This window comes from Nicotiana tomentosiformis, chromosome 1 (assembly GCF_000390325.3).
Source record: "Nicotiana tomentosiformis chromosome 1, ASM39032v3, whole genome shotgun sequence".
NCBI lineage: Eukaryota > Viridiplantae > Streptophyta > Magnoliopsida > Solanales > Solanaceae > Nicotiana > Nicotiana tomentosiformis.
In genome coordinates this window covers 9,454,032-9,474,815 of record NC_090812.1, presented here as the reverse complement: position 1 = coordinate 9,474,815, position 20,784 = coordinate 9,454,032, and the positions used below count along the sequence as shown (strand labels likewise).

Sequence of the window (20,784 nt, the reverse complement as noted above, 5' to 3'; positions counted from 1 at the left end):
TAAGTTACTGAGTTCCAAATTGATAATTTGTTTATATTTAATGAATTTTTTAAGACAAATACATAGTTTGGACCAAAGCTAATGGGTTCGACCGAACCCATGTCTCACATGCTAGCTCCGACCCTGTCCGCTAGTTTTTGTGCTGGTGGGAGAAAAGAGACAAAAGGAAAGTCGGTTGAATTGTTATTAGTGACTGTAAATACTGGTCTATTAATTCAGATTCATGTCCGGCCAACTATCTCAAGGTTTGAACTAAGGATAAAGAGATTTCATTTTACTCATTGGTGGTGAATTGTTATTATTGAAATGTAAATATTTGTAAGATATTATGATGTAATTGGGTAAGTCCGCCTACTAAGTAGGTAACCCAAACAAAAGTACCATCAACGTATTTGTCTTATTTGGTCATAAATTTTGTCATCTTGTTCAAACTTGAATTGCCTCCACTCTCTAATGTCTCTTGTTTTCTTTTTTACTTCATTTCTATAAAGTATTGTTTTTCTCATATTTTCATGAGAATTATTTCTTGGATCTGATGCACATTTCTGTTTATACTGAACTGAAGATCCCAGTGAGGCAGGTACCAATTTACAAAAAACGATGAACCCACTGAACACATTTTAATATTAAATAAAGATATGAACTTTAAAATACTACTCCCTCCCCTCTACTTAATTGATTGTTTGACCCATAATATTTGATTTTTCAGATTTTAAGAATGAACTAACTTTTTTTTCTTCCAAAATTGCTCTTGAAATAAAGAGATTAGGAGTATTTGTTATATTTTCAATGAACAAATTAAGGTTAATATAGTCAATTTTATTGTTAATTAATATTAAAAAGATGCATTCCTTAATATATGTAAAAACATTCAAAAACAAATCAATTAAAATGAAAAAAAGTATCCAATGGGCTAAATGCTGGGATGATTAATGTTTGGTCAACAAATTTAATGCTTTGATGAGACACTGTAGTTAGCACCAATAAAAGTAAAAAAATAGGATACTTCGGGTGTCACGCTTGATTTTTTGACACCGCTTACCTGAACAAAATTTCAAATTTAACAATTGTTACCCTTCGCTTGCCCGATTAACTAACACTTTTGACTTTTGATCTTAAAGATTTGCCCAATAGGCAAGTGGAGGTAAAAAAAATTAAGACCATTCATTTTCAAGGTTATTTGGTATAATTTTCCAAATATTTTTCCCACTCTTTTTATCTTTCAATTTTGCATATAGTTGGAAGGTGGGGTTGGGGGCCTAAGGTAAAGTTGGAGTTGAGTTGGAAGGGGACAAATAATGAATGGAGAAATGGACCCAATAAAAAGCAATTATGGCCGTGGGGCTCAAAGGAAGAAAATTTGCTTTCTTTTTCTCCTCCTTTCTTTATTCTTTTTTTCTAAACATTTTGTTTAATTTTTTTTCCTTGGATAGGTATCAAGAAATATACCTATATTATTTTTAAAAAGCACTACTATTATTAAGATATGATAGCAGAACACATTTTCTTTATGTAGGAAGTACTAGAGAATGCATTAAATCACGAGGCTTGGGATTGTCAACAAACAATTTAACCCACTAACAAAAAAGGAGGGAAAAAAAGATGAAGAAAAGAAGCAAATGTAGGGGGTTTGAGTAAAAACACATTGGTAGAGTAAAATTTCTTTATACTATCAGTACCTTTTACTCTTAATAAACACTCAGAAAGCAGAATGCTCTCCTTTCTTAACTTCCCAAAATTTTTAAAATGGTTACTTAGTTAAAGATAAATATGTGAGTGTTATATTGCGTTAGCTGAGATCTCTACGGGAGAAGTTCATATACACTTACTTTTTGAGGCGGCCGTTGAAATTATACCCGCATTTTACAAAAAAATATAAAATTTATTTACCGAAATTTGAATTTTTTCTATCTTTTCAATACAATTTCAGAATCGGATCTGAAGTTCTTTTATCTTTCCAATGCAATTTCAGAAAATCGGATCTTAAGTAGTTCTAACTCTTCAATACAACTTCAGATTCAAATATTAAGTTCTTCTATCTTTCCAATGCATCTTCAAAAAAATCGGATCTTAAATAGTTCAATTTCTTCAATGCAACTTCAGAAATTTGATTTTAAGTTCTTCTATCATTCCAATGCAACTTCAGAAAATTCAAATCTTAAATATTTTAACCTGTTCATGCAATTTCAGAAATCGGATCTTGTTCTGAAACATAAAGTTGTTATTCAAATTTCAATAATTCATGTCACGACTCAAATCCCACCACAGGCGCCGTGATGGTACTTAGTCTCTATGACTAGGTAAGCCAAGTACAATTACATTTCAAGCCCTTTTTTTTTGAATTCAATACAGGTACCAAAAACCAACATCGGAAGCAAATATGAAAAACCTCCCAACACTGGTAATACTGAGTCACGAACTCTAACTGAATACATGAAATGATCTCAAGAATCGAATACTCTATACTGTTTGAATAATAATTAACAGTACAATAAAATAAAAAGGCTCCAAGGAACTGCGATGACCAAGCAGAGACCTTGAATCCTTGCGATCACACTTTAACTCTGTCCGAGTCCGATATCTCCAACACCTGGCTCTGCATAAAAATATGCAGAAGTGTAGTATGAGTACAGCACGGTCGGTACTCAGTAAGTATTAAGACTAACCTTAGTGGAGTAGTGACGAGGTACAGTCAAGACACTCACTAGTCAAATAACCTGTGCAATATAACATACAAAAATAGTAAAAAATAAATAGCAGTGATAGCAACACCAATCAACTAGTGATTTAAACAGCAAGGCAACAGGAACACCATAAATATTGCTTAAACGAATGATAAATATAGGTACAACTAATTAATCAAGTCCTTCAAAATATACATCTTTTATCTATAAGTTTTTTCAATAAAAGTTTCTAGAATATAATCCTTTTCAATAAATATATTTCGAATATACTTCCTTCAAATAAATATCTTTCCATTATAATTCTTTCAAATAAATATCTTTCCATTATAATTCTTTCAAATAAATATTTTTCGAATATAATTCTTTCAAATAAGTATCTTCCGAATATAATTCTTTCAAGTAAATATCTTTCTATTATACTTATTTCAAGTAAATATCTTTCTAATATAATTCTTTCAAGTAATCTTTCAAATATATTTCTTTTAAGTAAATATCTTTCTATTATAATTCTTTCAAATAAATATCTTTCTAACATAACTCTTTCAAATAACAGTCATCATGTGACACCTCATTTAACTTTCCTGGCATGAGAAATATATTCAATATATCACATCAAATGGCACGGCAATACCTTCGTGCACTTGTTTCATTCTCACCCAATTTATATATGTAGATCAAATCGATTGGCACGACAACACCCTTCGTGCATTCATATCTTTCTCACAGTGCATACATATAACAGTACCAACTAGGTGCGAAAAATGCCAATAACAATAAAAGAAATAAAGTGGAGGCACACATGAAGAAACAACGACTACAAGTCACATAGAAAACATAGGTGCACAATAACATCTCAAGATAAAGGCATGAATGTAGACACAACAAAACGATATCACAATATAATGTATGTCTCTCGTCCTCGCCTGCATGGAAACACCCTTCGCGCCATGAATATATGATAATATAAAAATAATGGCACGGCATCACCCTTCGTGCTTTTACTCTCATCCTCACCTGATAATATAAATAAAATGGCACGGCATCACCCTTCGTGCTTTACACTCTCAATGGCACGACATCACCCTTCGTGCTTTACACTGTCAAATGGCATGGCATCACCCTTCGTGTTTTACACTCTCCCTCATATGATAATATAATTCAAATGGCACGACATCACCCTTTGTACTTTACACTCTCAAATGGTACGGCATCACCCTTCGTACTTTACACTCTTCTTTACCAGGCACATGTATATCATTAACAAGCAAGGTAGGAAGCATAAATAACATCAAGGAGAGTGTTTAATCCACAACACAATACAATAATTCATATCACAATTTGCCACTGACTACAACCAAATTCCAAATATATACTAGAATCAATAAATTTCTCAACAAATAGCCCAAGGCTCCACACAACATATATAAAACCTCAAAACAATCAACAAAGATGAAAGATACTCAGTATAGGGCAACGCCTTCATTAATTCAAATTCTTAATAATTATATTAACTCATTAATTTAAACTTATTTAATGAATATTTACAGATAAGGATTCCATCATGAATTTTATTCCAAGAAAAATATCAAATCAACAAACACACAAAATTCTCATAAAATCCAAGTGACCACAACACCAAATTATTATTAAAAAAATACAAACTCGACAAAAGGAATGAGACGTGATAATTCAAGGATTTACCAAATGCTAACAATTATCCAATTTAATACATAAAGATGCCTGAAACTTTTAACCAATAAAATTTGCACATATAAGCCCAAGTACGTACTCGTCACCTCGCGTACACGGCTTTCAATCACACAATTTTCACATAAGACTCAATGCCTAAGGGGTAATTCCCCCACTTAAGGTTAGGCAAGATACTTATCTTTTTGAAGTTATGCCGATATTCCAAAATCACCTTCTTGCTTGAATTGACTTCCGGACAGCTCAAATCTATTCAAATTAATTGCACAACTTCATTAACATTCATTGGAAATAATTCCGGATAATAATATGTCGACTTAAAAATTTATCTTAAAAAGTCAACAAAAGTCAATGAGGGGCCCGCCTCTCGGAACCCGACATAATTTTAACAAAATCCAAACACCCATTCCGATACAAGTTAAACCATACCAATTTTATCCAATTTCGATAACAACTCGACCTCTAAATCTTAAATTTTCGTTTTTGAAAAGTTTTTAAAAAAATCCAAATTTCCTCCATTAAACTCGAATTAAATGATGAATATAACCATAGATTCATGAAATATAATCACTTTAGGATATAGAACATTTACCCCAACCAAGCTTGTGGAAAATCCCTCCTGAATCGCCTAGATCCGAGCTCTAAAAATTCAAAACAAAAATGAAAAAATGACCAAGTTTAATCCTTATGTTTCTGCTCAGTTTCGCACCTACGAACACATTTGTCGCACCTGCGAGCTCGCCTTTGCGAGAAAATTCTCGCTCCTGCGATGTCCATAGGCCACTGCCCTCTCGCACCTGCAGAAGAGCTTCCGCTTCTGCGGTCACGCAGGTGCGAAAAATGCATCGCACCTGCGACCTCTACCCATTCCAGTCCAAGCCGCATTTGCGACCATTTTGTCGCTTTTGCGGTCACGCACCTGCGACGGAAGAACTAGAAAAATTCCAGAATTCCTTTAAGGACAATTTTGGTCCGTTTAACCAACCGAAACTCTCCCGAGGCCCCTGGGACTTTAACCAAATATACCAACATGTCTCAAAATATAATTCGAACTTAGTAGAGGCTTTAAACCACGTCAAACAACGCTGAAATTACGAATCGCGCATCGAATCGAATTATGAGTTTTGAAATCTTCCAACTTCTATGTTTTGCGTCGAAACATATCAAATCAATTCGGAATGACTTCAAATTTTGTACGCAAGTCATAAATGATGTAATGGAGTTGTTTCAATTTTCGGAATCGAAATCCGACCTTGTTATCAAAAATTCAACCTTCGGTCGTACTTTCCAAAAATATTCTATTTTCCAACTTTCGCCAAAATGCGTCGAATTGTCCTATGGACTTCTAAATCCAAATCCGGACATACGCCTAGGTCCGAAATCACCATACAAAGCTATAGACATCATCAAAATTCCTTTCCGGGGTTGTTTGCTGAAAAGTCAACTCTCTGGTCAACCCTTTCCATTTAAGCTTCAAAAATAAAAATTGTTCTTTAAATTTATTTCTGAATCTTTCAAAAATTAAATTCGACCACTCCCGTGGGTCATAATACATATTGCGAAGCTGCTCGAGACCTTAAGTCATTTAACGAGGCATTAATTCTTAAAACGACAAGTCAGGTCATTACAATTCAACATACGATTCAACATCCAAATCTACTCCAAATAAACTCAAATTTAAAGCATAACTTTCAAATATCATAAAGATCAAACTCCAAACATCAAATTATCAAAATAACAATAAATCTAACAAATTCACCTTGCAACTAAAGAAAAAGAAGAATAAGAAACCCTAAGCACAACCTACAATGGTGTTTTGCAACTACGAAGAAGAAAAGGAGAAGGACAAACGACTCCTGGATATGGGTGTCTAACGGGCCGAGTTGACCCTGTTCTGGACCGGTCCAGACCAGTTTTAGACTAGATCGGACTGGTAGGTAGGAGGCTGGGCAAGGGCTGGGTTGGGACGGGGAAAGGGTTGTGCCGGGTAGTGTCGATGTACTAGTTAACCGGACCGGTCAAAACCGATACTGTCAAGTCATAGTTGAACCGGTTAACCGGACCGGCCCGGACTGGTTCAACGACTATTTTAGTTTTTTTTAATTAAGTTGACCGTTGGCAACGGTTAACTGCCATTTTGACCGTTGCCCAATGACTATTTTGCAATAATAGACCTTTTTTGGGGATTTATTTTTTCAAAAATAACACTTTTAGTATTTACTAATTTAGCCCTTTAAAAAATTATAAATATACCCCCTCTCTTCTTCATTTCTTCACTCATCTCTCAATTCTCAAATCCAAATTCTCAATTGTTATTCTCTCATTTTCACCTAAATTGCAATCAACTATTTGTCTCTCATTTTTTTTTGGAATTTTATTTATGGTATTATTTGAAGTTTGAACTTTGAACAATTGACATTTCTTCGTGGTAACATCGGAGTTGCGAAATTCAATTTCAAGACTTCAAAAATCATCATGTGTTCAAGTTATTGCGGAATTCGGTGCACTCGCTCTAACTCTTTCTCTTATTTACTATTTTATTTGCATATTTAATTTTTATTAGTAGTTAAATTTTCACAATATGTTTAATGTTGCAAAAAGAGTTTGTAATAAGATTGCTAATCGGGGTAATCAGGAAAATAGAAAAAGAGGTACTACTTCAACTTCTAGTAGTAATTTAAATGACTTTACACATGTTTCTGAAACATCACCTGATAATAATATAGATTATGAACAATTACAGGAAGATTTCGCTATAGAAGATAATGAATTAGAAATTGAAGATAAGACACCACTTACACCTAGTAGTATTAGAGTTGGTAGCAGGGGTGGTGGTCGTGGCGCTAGTGGTCGACCACATGTGGCCCTGACTAGTAATTAGAGAAGGAGAAGTAAAGTTTGGAAGTATTTTGAGGAAACAGAGAATTCTGATAGAGTTAGATGCAAAATTTGTAAAGAAGATTTTAAACATAAAACTAGGGGAAGTTTAGGGGGGACTGGGACACTTAGTAGACATATGAGAATTACTCATCCTATAGAATGAGGCTCTGATTTAAATGAAAATCAAGGAACTCTAAACTTTAGTACTCGAGGACTTATGAAATATGATAAAATGAAGGATCGTGAGGAGCTAGCAAAAATAATTGCTTTGGGTTGTCTACCTTTTTCTTTTGCTTCTTCATCATATCTTATTATGTATATTTAAAGGATTTATAATCCTTTATTTAAAGGTATCCCTAGTAGTACTTGTAGATCTGATATTTTTAGACTTCACGGACAATATCATACATACGTTATTTGTTTGATCATCTTCCTTATAGAGTTTCTCTAACTTCTTATATAGGTCATGCTGTTAATGAAAATGATTATTTTACAATTACATGTCATTGGATAGATAATAATTATTGTATGCAAAAACGTATTATCGCAGTCATACTGCTATTTTTATAAGTACTACTATTTGCGAAGTTGTTGAATTTTATAATCTTAATAAAAATGTATTGTGTGTGTCTTTTGATAATGCTTCTAACAATAATTCCGCTATTTCAATATTAAGACTGCATTTGAAACCACCACTTGACGAAATATTTCATGTTAGGTGTGCATGTCATATTTATAATTTAATTTTTAAAAGTGGCCTTGATTTATTTTCAACCAAGATTACTCATGTTAGAAGAACAGCTGGTGTTATTCAAGGAAATAATAGATAATCTAGAATTAGGGAATTTAAGACTAAGTGTACCGAGCATAACCTTAACCCCAGATTCATGCTAGATGAAATTGTTACTAGATGGAGTTATACATATTTTCAAAATGTTGCTATAAATATAGATTGCCGATAACTGAAGTTGCTAATGCGAATTGTACTGATCCAAATTGTATGTTAACAACTAATACTTGGGATTCCATTAATGATACTGTTAAATTTTTACATAAATTTTATATAGCTACTGTTGAGTTTTCTGGAGCATATTACCCTACTGTTACTATGATTTTAGTATATATAGCTGAAATTTCTTTTCTATCCTCTGAATTTAAGAAGAACGAAAAATATAAGGATGCTGTTGAAAAAATCCAAGCACAATTCAAAAAATATTTCTTTTCAATTCCTCCGATTTACTTAATTGGTATTGTTTTAAATCCTTCTATTAAGATGTATAATTTTTACCAATTAATCAATATTTTATATATTTATATGGAGATTGGACCAACTGAAATCCCAGATATATATTGTTGTATGAGCAAACTAAATGATTATTTACAATAATTGTATAATTATTATGCAAATATAATTGATGATGATGCTATTAATATAGGCAATATTAATCCCACTATGTATTGTACTACTTCTACTGTATCTGCTACTATGGATGAAGATGAAAGCATTAATGGTTATAATATTTGGTCTACATTTCCTTCTACTCAAACCAGTAGCAGGAATATTGATGAACTTCAATTCTACTTGCAAAAGCAAACAGAGCCTCACACAAAGAAAATTTCACCGTTGGGATGGTGGCATAAAAATAAAAAGCAATTTCCTATTCTTTCCGCTGTGGCTCAGGGCGCGCTGAATGTGCCAATTTCAACTGTTATATCAGAGTGTGAATTTAGTCAAGCAAGACAACAACTAGGAGACACCCGTCACTCATTGGGAAGCAATGCTTTGGAAGTTTTAGTATTTTTTAGAGATTGAATTAGATCGGAACGAAGAAATCAGGGAAGTGAAGATGTTGATAAACCAGAATACGAGGAACTTGGAGATATATTAACAAATGGTAACCCATCTGAATTTAACACACCAGAAGATGGCCACGAAATTCATATTGATTATGAAGAATCTACTAAGGCAATGCAAAACCTTTGAAGTTCTTGATTTATATTTAATAATTAAATTTTAAATTTACTTTTTTAATTTAATTTAGTTGTTATAAAATGTAAAATTTAATTTACAAGTTTGAATTAAAAAAAAGAAATTGCAAATTATAAGTTCAATTTTTTTCCATCTTCATTGTATTTTATTATCCTAAATTCTTAATGAAATATTCAAATATACGGATTTTAAAGCCTTTGAAATTTATTCAAACACTCTTTTTATAAGATTGTTTTTATGCTTTATATTTTTACTTTATCTTAATTAAATCATGGTAGTTATACAAAATAAATTTTTTTAAAATAAAACTGGCCCGGTCCGACCCATTAAGACCGGAACCGTTCCGGTTCAATAATTCAGCGGAGGGGCTATGAATCGGTAAAACTGGATTAAAAAACCGGTAACCTGCCTAGTCCGGAGACCGGCTTGTCTCCTTTTCCAATAGCCCGGATCGGATCGACCCCTTGACACCTTTACTCCTAGAAACACGGGACATAAATATAGAGAGATGAAAATAGCAATGAAATTCCTGAATATATGGAATATAAATACAGAAGAAGACATGACAAAATAGGATGCCCCATGAAATTTTTACGATTTTTACGGGGCAATAGGCCGGGTCAATTAGTCATGTGGGTCTTTACCTATCTTTTGTTTTACACGAGAGATTTACTTTACACATAAGAGATCTATCTCTTACCCATAAGAGGTCTAAAAAGGACACATTCTTAATTTTAACATTGTAAATGGACATGAAGGACCATTTCCTTGGGCCAATAGTGCATAGATTTCCCAAAAACATATACTTGTCATTTTGGTAAAAAACTGCATAGAGCACCTTATTTGGTCGTTCTCATTTAACATGTACCCACTTTTTAATTTTTTTTAACTTGTATCCGAAGTTTAAACAACTCCACGCCTTTTTTTCCTCTTTCTTTGTTTCTTTATTTCGTTCTTTCTTCTTCTTCTTCTTCTTCTTCCTCCTCCTCCTCCTCCTTTCTTTCTTTCCTCCTCCTCCTCCTCCTTTCTTTCTTTCCTTCTTCTTCTTCTTCCTCTTTCTTTCTTCTTCTTCTCCCTCTTCCTCTTCCTCTTCCTCTTCTTCTTCTTTTTCTTTTTCTTTTTCTTCTTCTTCATCTTCCTCTTCTTCTTCTTCTTCTTCCTCTTTGTCTTCCTCTTCCTCTTCTTCTTCCTCTTCTTTCTTTTCTTCTTCTTCTTCTTCTTCTTCTTCGTCCTCCTCCTCCTCCTCCTCATCCTCCTCCTCCTTCTTCGGGTAACAGTGATTTTATATGGTATGTGAATATATTTTAAGGTAGTTTATGATGTTTTGTAGTTGTGAGCTGTTGTGGCACTTTAGTTTTTTTACTATTACTTAGGGATTCTTCTTCTTCTTTTTCTTTATTGCAAAATGGCCTCGTTAGATTTATTATTATTTTGACAAATTGATGATTGAGGTTTGTTCTTGATGATATTTGGAGGTTATGTTTCAAATTTGAGCTCATTTGGAGTGGATTTAGGTATTAAATTGTATATTGGATTGTTAAAATTTGAAGAACAAATTTTTATTTCTGGGCAATTTGCACTTCAGGCTTATTTGACCTTGAGTGCATGAAAACGTCGGTTGCATTTTAGACCTTTTTGCCTTAAGTGCATCTGAAGTTCAAATTTTTACTTCAGACTTATTGGTCTTAAGTGTAGAAAAATGTTTGTTACACTTTAGCCCTTTTGGCCTTAAGTGCATCTGAAGTGCAAATTTTCACTTCAGATTTATTGGCCTTGAGTGCATGAAATCATTGGTTGAACTTCAGACCTATTTAGTTTTAAGTGAATTTGAAGTGCAACTTTTTCACTTCAAACTATTTTTTTTAACTTAAACTTCAAACCTATCGGGTCTGAGGTTGATCGTAAAGTAGGTAGGGTTGCAAATATTTTTGTAAAGTAGGTATATGTTCAATTGTGACCCCAAAATCGGGTATAAATGCAAAAACCTTGTCATTTTGTTGTGTCGTTGGAAGCCCCCCCGGAGCCCAACAAATATTTTCCTTTTGGGCGGCCCATTTTAGTTCACAATCTGGCCCAACATTTGTGGCCTGCTGCTCAGTACTTTTACTTCTTTCTTTTTCTCCTCCTGGTTTTCCTCTACATTGTTCTTTTGAATTCCTTCCTCGCTTTATCTTATCTACAAGCCAAAAGTTGAGCTCTCAACTAAGTGGCCACTAAAGTGAAAACGTGAAAAGCATTTAAGGTTTATGTTGAATAAAGAAAAAAAAATGCACTAAAAGTTGCTGTTTCCGTTTAACGAGTGTTTGAATCTAAATCTCTCAAGGTGTTAACTGCATTTGTGTTTTATTATTTTACAACCACTTAATGAGTTTGAGTAGAGCTAGATCAATCAGAACCCAGAAGAAGAAATAAGGATTCAAATAGCAGTTAAAAGTGATATTCATTTTATGGAGAACAAACATAATAGCAAAAGGCTCTTTACAGTACGCTTTTATCAAATATTTTACTAATATAATAATATAACTATCAAAAAGTTTACATTTTTCTATGAAACAATAAAAGAAGAAGAAGAATATTGTAGAGAAAAGTAGGGAGAAAAAATTCTTATTGATTTGGGATAAATTACAATGGAATAGGACCCCTCTATTTATAGGGAAAGAGTGACTTAGCTGTCAAGTAAAATCCTTAAAATCTCTCTAAAATACAGACATTCACTTTACATAAAACTCTATTTATAACACTCCCCCTTGAATGTCTATTCAACAGATAATGTGACTCGTTAAAACCTTAACTAAAATAAAATCCAGTGAAAAAAAAAATTCTAGATAAGGAAAAAAGAGTACACATATTTAGAAATACACCTTTTGGTTGCCTCGTTAAAAACCTTGCAATGTAAACCAGTGGGACAAAATCTTGTAAGGTAAAAAGAGTACAATGCGTATTAACTCCCCTTGATGAGAGTATCAATTCACATTCTTGAGCCTTCGCATCCCAATCTTGTGCACCATCTTCAAAAGATCGTTGGTAGAGATTTGATAAATAAATTAGCCATATTAACTTGAATGAATATATTGCACCTTGAAATCATCATTCTTGATAGATATATAATATCTTCATATAATGTCGTGGAATGACTTTTTCAATATCTCCATAGTGGCAAAAAAATTCGCTATCACATTATCATGCTTATAGTTATAGCAATATACATTTGTGCACAAATTACACTTAGGATGTGGTACTTCAGGATCAAGAATTGTATATGCTTTAAGCAATTTAAATCTTTCAGAGATTGTCATATAAGCCATATAAATAGAGTTTAGATGCATATCAAGTTTTCATGTCATGCTAGACATATAAGATAGATAAAAGTGATTGCACACTCTGTTGACTTTATACTTTCAAGTGTTTGAACTACATGTCCAAAACTATGTGTCCTTCATATGAAACCAATTCTATTCGAATTATTTCTTCAGACTTAAGATCCTCGTATATATTTAACGTTATCATAGACGTAATCGACGAACATTTTATATCGGTTCCAACAATCTTTTTTTTCATAAAGACATGACATAGAGATCTCTTCATTCATATTTTCAGATACCTAAATCTCTTATGAATTTTATGAAATATTATGTCATGTGATCTTCTAGATCACTTGCCACTTTATTATGATCATTTTGATCATTTGCTCATCTTCTTTATCAAGAATTTTACTTGAAATCAATTTATCTATACGTTTTAAGCGTACCATAGTCTTTGTCCTTCTAGGACTTATTCTAATAGGAGCATTTGTAGTGAGAATATAGTTACTTTCTTTGGGTCAACAAATGCGTCTGGCATGCTTTGCAATATATTGCAGATGAATTATCTTTTTATGAACTTCAAATTCATATTATCTTATTCGAGGATCTAGATGTACAAATGATAATTCATTCCACGTAACCTTTTCTCAATTGTTTATCTTCTCTCCCCCTCATGTTAGAAAAACTAACTTGGTTCCACAACTTTGGATCCACCTTTGTGCATTATGGTGTTAATCAAAAGATATACTGCACATCAATAATAATAAGATGGAATTATTTGGTTCATGAGCCTGAACCACTTGTGAGGGAAGAATGTAATATACTTTTGTATATCACGTATATCAACTGATATAGATAATTTGTTCTCATACGCAATAGTTTAGCTATTAAGTGGAGGCACTCAATAAATTATTTTGCTAAACCAACTGTGATGTAAACCAACTTATCAAGATGAACTATCTTGTATAGGAAATCTGAAAATTATGCTCTAAATTAAATTATTGAGCAGTTACCTCGCAAACACCAGGTTGCAGGTTAATAATAATCGCATATGTAACCATCTCATACATGCATCTTATGTGGTATACATGGCAGGTGAATGGGCCCATATTCACCTTTGATAAATTCCAAAATTCAAGGGATTCAATCCCAATTTTAGTTGGTATAATAATCGCGAGAACAAGCAAAACAAGAGAATTCATAAAGAATCTTTTTCAACACTTACCCATGTTAATTCTCATTTAGTTTGCGCATCTAAATCAAGATTGTTCAATAGGCCATGCTTGATAAAATTGTCTGTATTAGTAAACTTCAGATTTACATCATGACATGCGCAATTATTAATTAAACTTCCAGTTTACTGCGACATGGGTTTTATATCAATAAACATCTAGTTTACTGTGTCATGTAATTTCATCATATTTTTTTTATTTGTGTAATACAAATTAGGCAATAAAGCGGGTAGTATTCATATATACATATTACCCCACTATAGCTATAGTAATATAAAGATATTAAATCTTCATTATTTATAGTTTCAATATAACCATCTGCTTTCGCGAATACTTTAGAAACTCAATAAGTTTCTTTGAGACTTACTACGACACAAAATAGTATAATTGGCTCTTCCAGAGCTCTCAATTAATTTTGTACTACTGCGTATTCATCAACATCTATATGGTGAATAAACCTTTAAGGAGAAAGTTATACCATTATGGTCATGGTCAAAATTATATGCAAGATCTGTTTCTTGCATTACTGTTGTCTTTTAATAATCATATTGCTAAAATATTTTGGCTCTACAATAGGTACGTGACTAATGATCATTCATGCCATAATAATGAAACTATTTTCTTAGTTCATCTTAAACCTCTTTCTAGAGATTAGTGTGGTATATCCACTACCACTAGCACATTCATATTCTTCCAAGAATGAGTATGTATTCATAAATCAGATGTTGTCACATTCACATCATGAATGGACCATGATTATCTATATGTGCTTTACAAAATCTCATGTCAAATCGATGACAAATATTATTGTCACAGAGTGAATGGTTATTTTGAGAATTCTTAATATTCTCACTATCACAATGATGACGATTATAATTTCGTCTATTGCCACGTCCACACCCATTGATATCTTTATGATAATAATTTTATCTTCTTTCAGACTTATCACATACTACTATCATATTCTCTTAAGGGAACGAGAATGAAGCAAATTCAATGAGATAAGTTTTCACTTCTTGTGCTCATAATCATATATGATTTGATCATGGCATAGAATTTTTACCACTTCGGGTGGTTATAATTTCTTATAAACTCCAATAAAGTTATAATCAAAATTTATTGTCTTTGCTTGTATTAAAAATTCCTCTCTACTCCTTTGGGGAAGGGGTAAGGTCTGCGTACACACTACCCTTTTAAAAGAGAAAAATAAAGTAAAATACTTACCTTAAATCCAGAATTTAATCCCGTTTCCAAAGTCAATGCAATTAGCACAAAAGCAACTGATCAAACATATCTCATCCGTCGAATTTGAAAAATCTTGATTTGTCAATTCGTTGCTATCATCACAGAATGCAACTCATCACACAAAATTAATTTCCATGTGGAATGAATTTCCACGACAGGATGAGTCAAATACATCTAAACTGTTAATTAGTCTCTCGATCCAACGACTTAGCTTCAAAATCCAAAACCCAATGGTTCATCATTTTAGTCTCTACTCAATTGGTTAGAGTCTCGTGCTGATAACGTGTTATGAAGCATTGTTGAGAAAAGTAGGGAGCGAATTCTTATTGATTTGGGATAAATTACAATGGAGTATGACCCCTCTATTTATAGGGAAAGAGTGACTTAGCCACCAAGTAAAATCTCTAAAATCTTTCTAAAATATAAACATTCACTTTAAATAAAATACTATTTATAACACATTTATAATTATTAGATATAAATTGTATATATTCAGATGTTTGATTCAAATAATATCATCTTAAAATAAAAAAATATAACAAACGAGTCCCTAGCTTTGATCATGGGCACCAGTCACCACTAACAAGATTATGCAAGTTGACACAACATGTCTTAAATCACAAATAAAATTAATTTAGGAAAAATGATATTGTATAACCGTTCTTAAAATAATAGTCGAAATATATATATTTTTATGTATTTATATATATATATATATAAAATTTTGTATGTTATATACAAAAATTTCAAGAATTTATCTGGGTACCACGTGTATGTATGCTGCATTGGGTCCATAACAATAGCTCATTATTGTCACACATGGTCTCATCAATATAATCTTTATGCTCCTTTTGGCTATTTCATTCACATTTTTCGAGCACAACTCCACGCAGCGTCTGGCTCTACTTACAAAAAAGGACCCCTTAATAGTTTCCCAGCGTTTCCATAGATATCCTATGCATTAGTTATCCCACATCCCATAAGGATAAAAAAAATACTACAATCACATGATAATGAATTCCGAGATTAGTCATACCACAATTTTATCCCAACCAAATATGAAATAAACTCATCTCAAATTTAATCCCGAAATTAATTATCCCTTATCCCTCATACCAAACCAGTCCTTAGGCTCTTAGCTAGCTCCTATGGCATGGAAATAACAAGGCATTTTTTCTCTTGGATCATGTAGTATAACACTAATTTTAGAGCAACATTCAACGGTAAAGAAAATTAAGATAGATGTGAGGACAAATTAAATCAAAATAGTGCAACTGACTCGTATCATTAGCGAGTGATTTTCACAGCTACAAGTTTAGTAAAGACCCAGTTCTTGTGTATTGCAGTTCAGTTGAATACATAACAACTAGAAGCAAGCAATTGCAGAAGGATCAACTAATACAATCCTAGACAAGAATTCTATATCCTAAACTAAAAGAACTCAAAGTCAAGATATTTACCCCCAGGTTTTGCATCTGTTCCTACCACTCTTTTACTCGTATTGCCAACCCCAACAGGGTTCACTTGCCCAAACTTAGCAGGAAGCTCCGCCTCAATGGGTCTTGGCACTTCGGGTGGCGTACTGCAACGTATCAGAGCCCAATTAACGCCTTCAAAGAAAGGATGCTGCTTGATCTCAGTTGCTCCTCTTTTCACCCCAAGTCGATTTTGAGGCTCTTTAACAAGCAAGCCACGTATCAGATCACGGCTCGCATAACTGGTTGCAGGAGACTCTGGAAACCTGAGCTGTTGGCCTACTACATTGAAAAGAGTTGCCCTGTTTCCTGATCCCTTGAATGGGGTCTTACCATATAGTAGTTCATGCAGGAAAATACCAAATGTCCACCAATCAACCGCACTGCCGTGGCCTTCTCCCTTGATAATCTCGGGGGCCAAATATTCATGAGTCCCAACAAATGACATAGAGCGTGCCGAAGTAGGTTCTGCGACTAGCTCAGGCAGTGCATTAGCTGGAAGCCCAGTCTCGGCTCGAGGCTTAGGTGATCTTTTCTTGCTCTTTTGATTAAATATGCGGGGAAGGAAGCATGCTGGTTGAATGCATACAGATGTGGGCTCAATACATGCTGGCTGCACACAGAATGCCGCTCCTCTTTTAGAAGGATCATCAGATGATGTTCTTATGAGCGTGGGTGAAACTGCACATCTTAGGGATAGGTCAAAATCTGAAAGCATAATGTGGCCATCGTCACGCACAAGAACATTTTCAGGTTTTAAGTCTCTGTACACAACACCAAGCATGTGTAGATATTCAAGTGCCAGTAGAACTTCTGCTGCATAAAACCTGTGGCAGAAATGCGGGTTTGTTAAAGTTTGATTAAGGAACTCAACAGCTTAAACAGAAATGCGAGGGTAAAGATTCTAAAATCTCCCAAATGAAGAAAATGTGGAAGACTGTTAGCACGAAAAAGCCCTTTAATAATATTAGTTAACCAGACCTTAATAATATCAATAGACATGCCATTACACATTTACCACCTTCTCTTCTTAAGACCCAATGACTGGAAAAAGCTTCCAAGTAGGATCAAACTATTTGGTATGGGAGGATCCCAAATATGGATTGAGTGGGACAAACATCAAAATCCAAGAGTGATAAATATCTAATTTGGTCCGAGTTGATATGACATGGGCAACAATCATTGTGGCAATATAATCTCCTTCCACCAATACACCCCCTCCTCAACAGCAGCCCATTCAAGAAAAAGCGAAAAGGGAAAAGAAACAGCCTCTTTTTTTTTTGCAAGTAAAGGTGCAATTAATGGCAGATAAAGAAAATTATTTTGGGGACGAGAGTTAATCAAAAAAGTCATATCAGTAACCACATCCTCTACAGGGGAGAGCTTTTTGTTTGTCAGGGTACCAGGCTCAAACTTTTGACCGCATGAAGAGGACCCTCTCCTCTACAGGGGAGAGCTTACATGTTCAGAAGTCAGAACGATGGTGCAAGAGAAATGGATGTGATAACATCTAAGGAATGCCAAAATAAGCAGAGGCTTATGCTTATGTCAGGACAACATGTGAAAGGGGAGGATAATTTTTATGTTGCATATTCTAGATAGAATGACAAAAGCATACCTTGCAGCATATTCCGAAAAATGCTTCCCAGGTTGTCGCTGACGTAGAGTATGTAAATCTCCTCCAGGACAATATTCCATGACCAAACATGAGAAGCGATCGGTCTCAAAATGAGTGTACAAGGTTGGCAAGAATGGATGGTCTAATAACTGCAGGATTTCTCTTTCTGTCTGAGCACGAGTCAATTTCTTCCTGCTCGCAAGTGATGCCTTATCCATTACTTTCATTGCAAAATAGCAGCGAGTCCCGCTAAGCTCAGAAAGATAAACACTGCCAATGTCTCCACAACCAAGTCTTTTGAGTAACCTAAAGTGACTCATTCCTAATATACCATCACGTGCCCGAATCGCGAGAATAGCCTTCCATCTAGGATCATTTCCTTTGTGAGGCTTATTGGCACTGCCAGTAATGTTACTCCAATTACTATCATCACTAAGTCCACTGCTGTCACTTGCTCTGCTAAGGCTAGTTTTACCGCTTTCAAGTGAATCCCCTCGAATGCTCCCTTTTGTGCTCTCATAGTTTCTGTCCACACTAAGCATGCCATCGCTCATGATCACATCACTCCTATACGTGCTTGTGCAACTGTTGACAATGCTCATAGATCTCACCACACCAGTACTATCAATGCTACTAAGTGGACTTACATTGCCACTTGGAGGCAGCGATGCATCCCAAATACATTCTTTCTCTTCGGAGTCAGGAGGCAGACTTGCTTCTGTGTTTTGAGATGGACGAGGAACTGTAAACGGAGAGGAGATTACACTCAGATCATTTGGCTCTTCAACCAAGCTCTCTGCAGGTGAAAGAAGAGATGGGCTCGGTTTCACATTAGGAACCCGGATTGAAAGATCATCTAGGAAAGGACCCTTCAAAGACATGCTTTTCACTAAGCATTTCCCATCTGCTTTTTTCTGACCAATGGGTACGTACACTGGTCTCATTAGGTCTGTATCAACAGGTTCCGGAGGATGACTCGCCCCATGAAATGAAGTAGAGCCACTGTCTTCAAGTGAATCATCACTGCGCTTGATTGAACCAGCATCGATCATGAGTTCCTCTTCCTCCTGATAAGAGGTCTTTCCTTTCCATGTTTGTCTTGGAACAGCCAAATCTAAATCTCGGAAGTCCTGCACATTGCATTTAACACCGACCTCCTTCCTGGAAGTTGAGAAAGCATGTGTCACCTTAGCCTCTAAAGGGAATTGCCTCGGTGGTTGTTTTACTTCATGTATCCTTTCCATCTCCGGTTACTATTATCATCACAGGTACCTCACCAGAAGAAAGCTCTGAAAGAGAGCGAAAATCAGTAAAACTTTATCCACACATGACTATACTACAAATCAAATCTACTAGGACCATTTCAATTACAAGTATTACAGCACATAAAAGATTTCTTTTTCACTAAAAAGGGTCTTCATCCTCTATGAACATATTAGAGTAAACACAACCACATTACAAAATCTTCAAATTTCAGAATTTTAACGCGCAGTTGCACTATGTGATGTGGTAAGTAACAAAGATATTTTTTAGTAAGAGACACGCATGTTGTGATACAGAAACACCCAATTAGCAAATATTATTTTTACAATCACCAAAATATTCCATTAATTACACAATGAGATAACCCTCAAGAAGCTCTGATAGAAAACCTTAAGTCCCCAAGTGACGTGACAATCAACTTGTAAGAAAACCATAGCCCCCCCCCCCCCCCCAAAAAAAAAGTAAAATAGTGCTAAATTAGCTGCGTTTCTCACATTTCACTGTATTTTGGAACACTCAATGAACCATCAGCAGATCTAGCTTTCGGCTCGATTATATAAAAGTGAAAAAAGAAATTTAAAATGTGAATACATAATAAACGTGCCCACTGCCCACTCTAATACCACTGTCTCTAAATTGGGTGGAAATTTTTTCCCTAAACAGCGCAACTACGTACTTGGTTCCACACAAAACACTAGAACCAAACAAAGAGAGTGAAAAATGACACTCCCATTAAATAAATTCAAGAAAGCAGAAATTTACCAGTACAATAGGAGATCTGTAAAATCCTCAACTGGGTCTTTATCTTTAAGCTAGAGCTCCTACTATACTTCTTCTCTTCTCTTCTTTCTCTGTGTTTGTTACTCTCTCAAACAGCGCATTTGATTTTTTTTTTGGCAGAAAATTGATTTATTGTTAGCGAAATGTTGATGCTATATGGCTCTACAGGTGAAAACAGAAACGATTTGGCTTCAGTGGTGAAGATTTTGGTGATTTGGTTGCCTTTAGCTTTTTTTTAAGCTAGGTGGTGTTGTAGTATTTGGGAAGGCTTTAGTCATGTGTTCTCTGTCATATGAAAACTGATGATAACACAAAAGTGAAAGTGTGTGTTTTATTTTTTTTTATTTTAAAGAAGAAAAAAAGAGGGAGAGAATGCAGTTATGAACTTGTAAAGGTGAATTTGGGTATTGGGATGCACACATGACAAAAACAAATGCTACTATTTCCACACTTAACTACTCTCTCCCGCCCACTCTTAATTACTTATATATTTGGTAATTTAAACACCTACATTTATTTATAAATAAAGGTAATTTAAACACCTCCATAGTTAGTATAATTTACAAAAATTAGAAAAAACTAGCTTATATGGAACATTGGAATGAAAA

At 34.3% G+C, this 20,784-nt stretch overlaps 1 protein-coding gene across 1 annotated transcript; it reads right to left on the bottom strand.

Moving 5' to 3' along the window:
- Nucleotides 1–16,295: 16,295 nt before the first annotated feature.
- On the bottom strand, nt 16,296–20,488 carry LOC104115516 (serine/threonine-protein kinase D6PK). The gene is made up of 3 exons (XM_009626173.4): nt 20,159–20,488; nt 18,134–19,422; nt 16,296–17,342 (listed from the first exon to the last, which is right to left on the bottom strand). Exons 2-3 carry the CDS (start codon nt 19,375–19,377, stop codon nt 16,472–16,474), a joined length of 2,115 nt encoding a protein of 704 aa, XP_009624468.1. The 5' UTR covers nt 19,378–19,422; nt 20,159–20,488; the 3' UTR covers nt 16,296–16,471.
- Between the last annotated feature and the right edge of the window lie 296 nt (nt 20,489–20,784).

Bases quoted from the DNA above. Each gene is read 5' to 3' on its own strand.
- LOC104115516 (XM_009626173.4), bottom strand. From the start codon at position 19,377: ATGGAAAGGATACATGAAGTAAAACAACCACCGAGGCAATTCCCTTTA. The intron at 17,343-18,133 runs GTATGCTTTTGT...TTTCTGCCACAG, and splicing joins TTTTCGGAATATGCTGCAAG to GTTTTATGCAGCAGAAGTTC.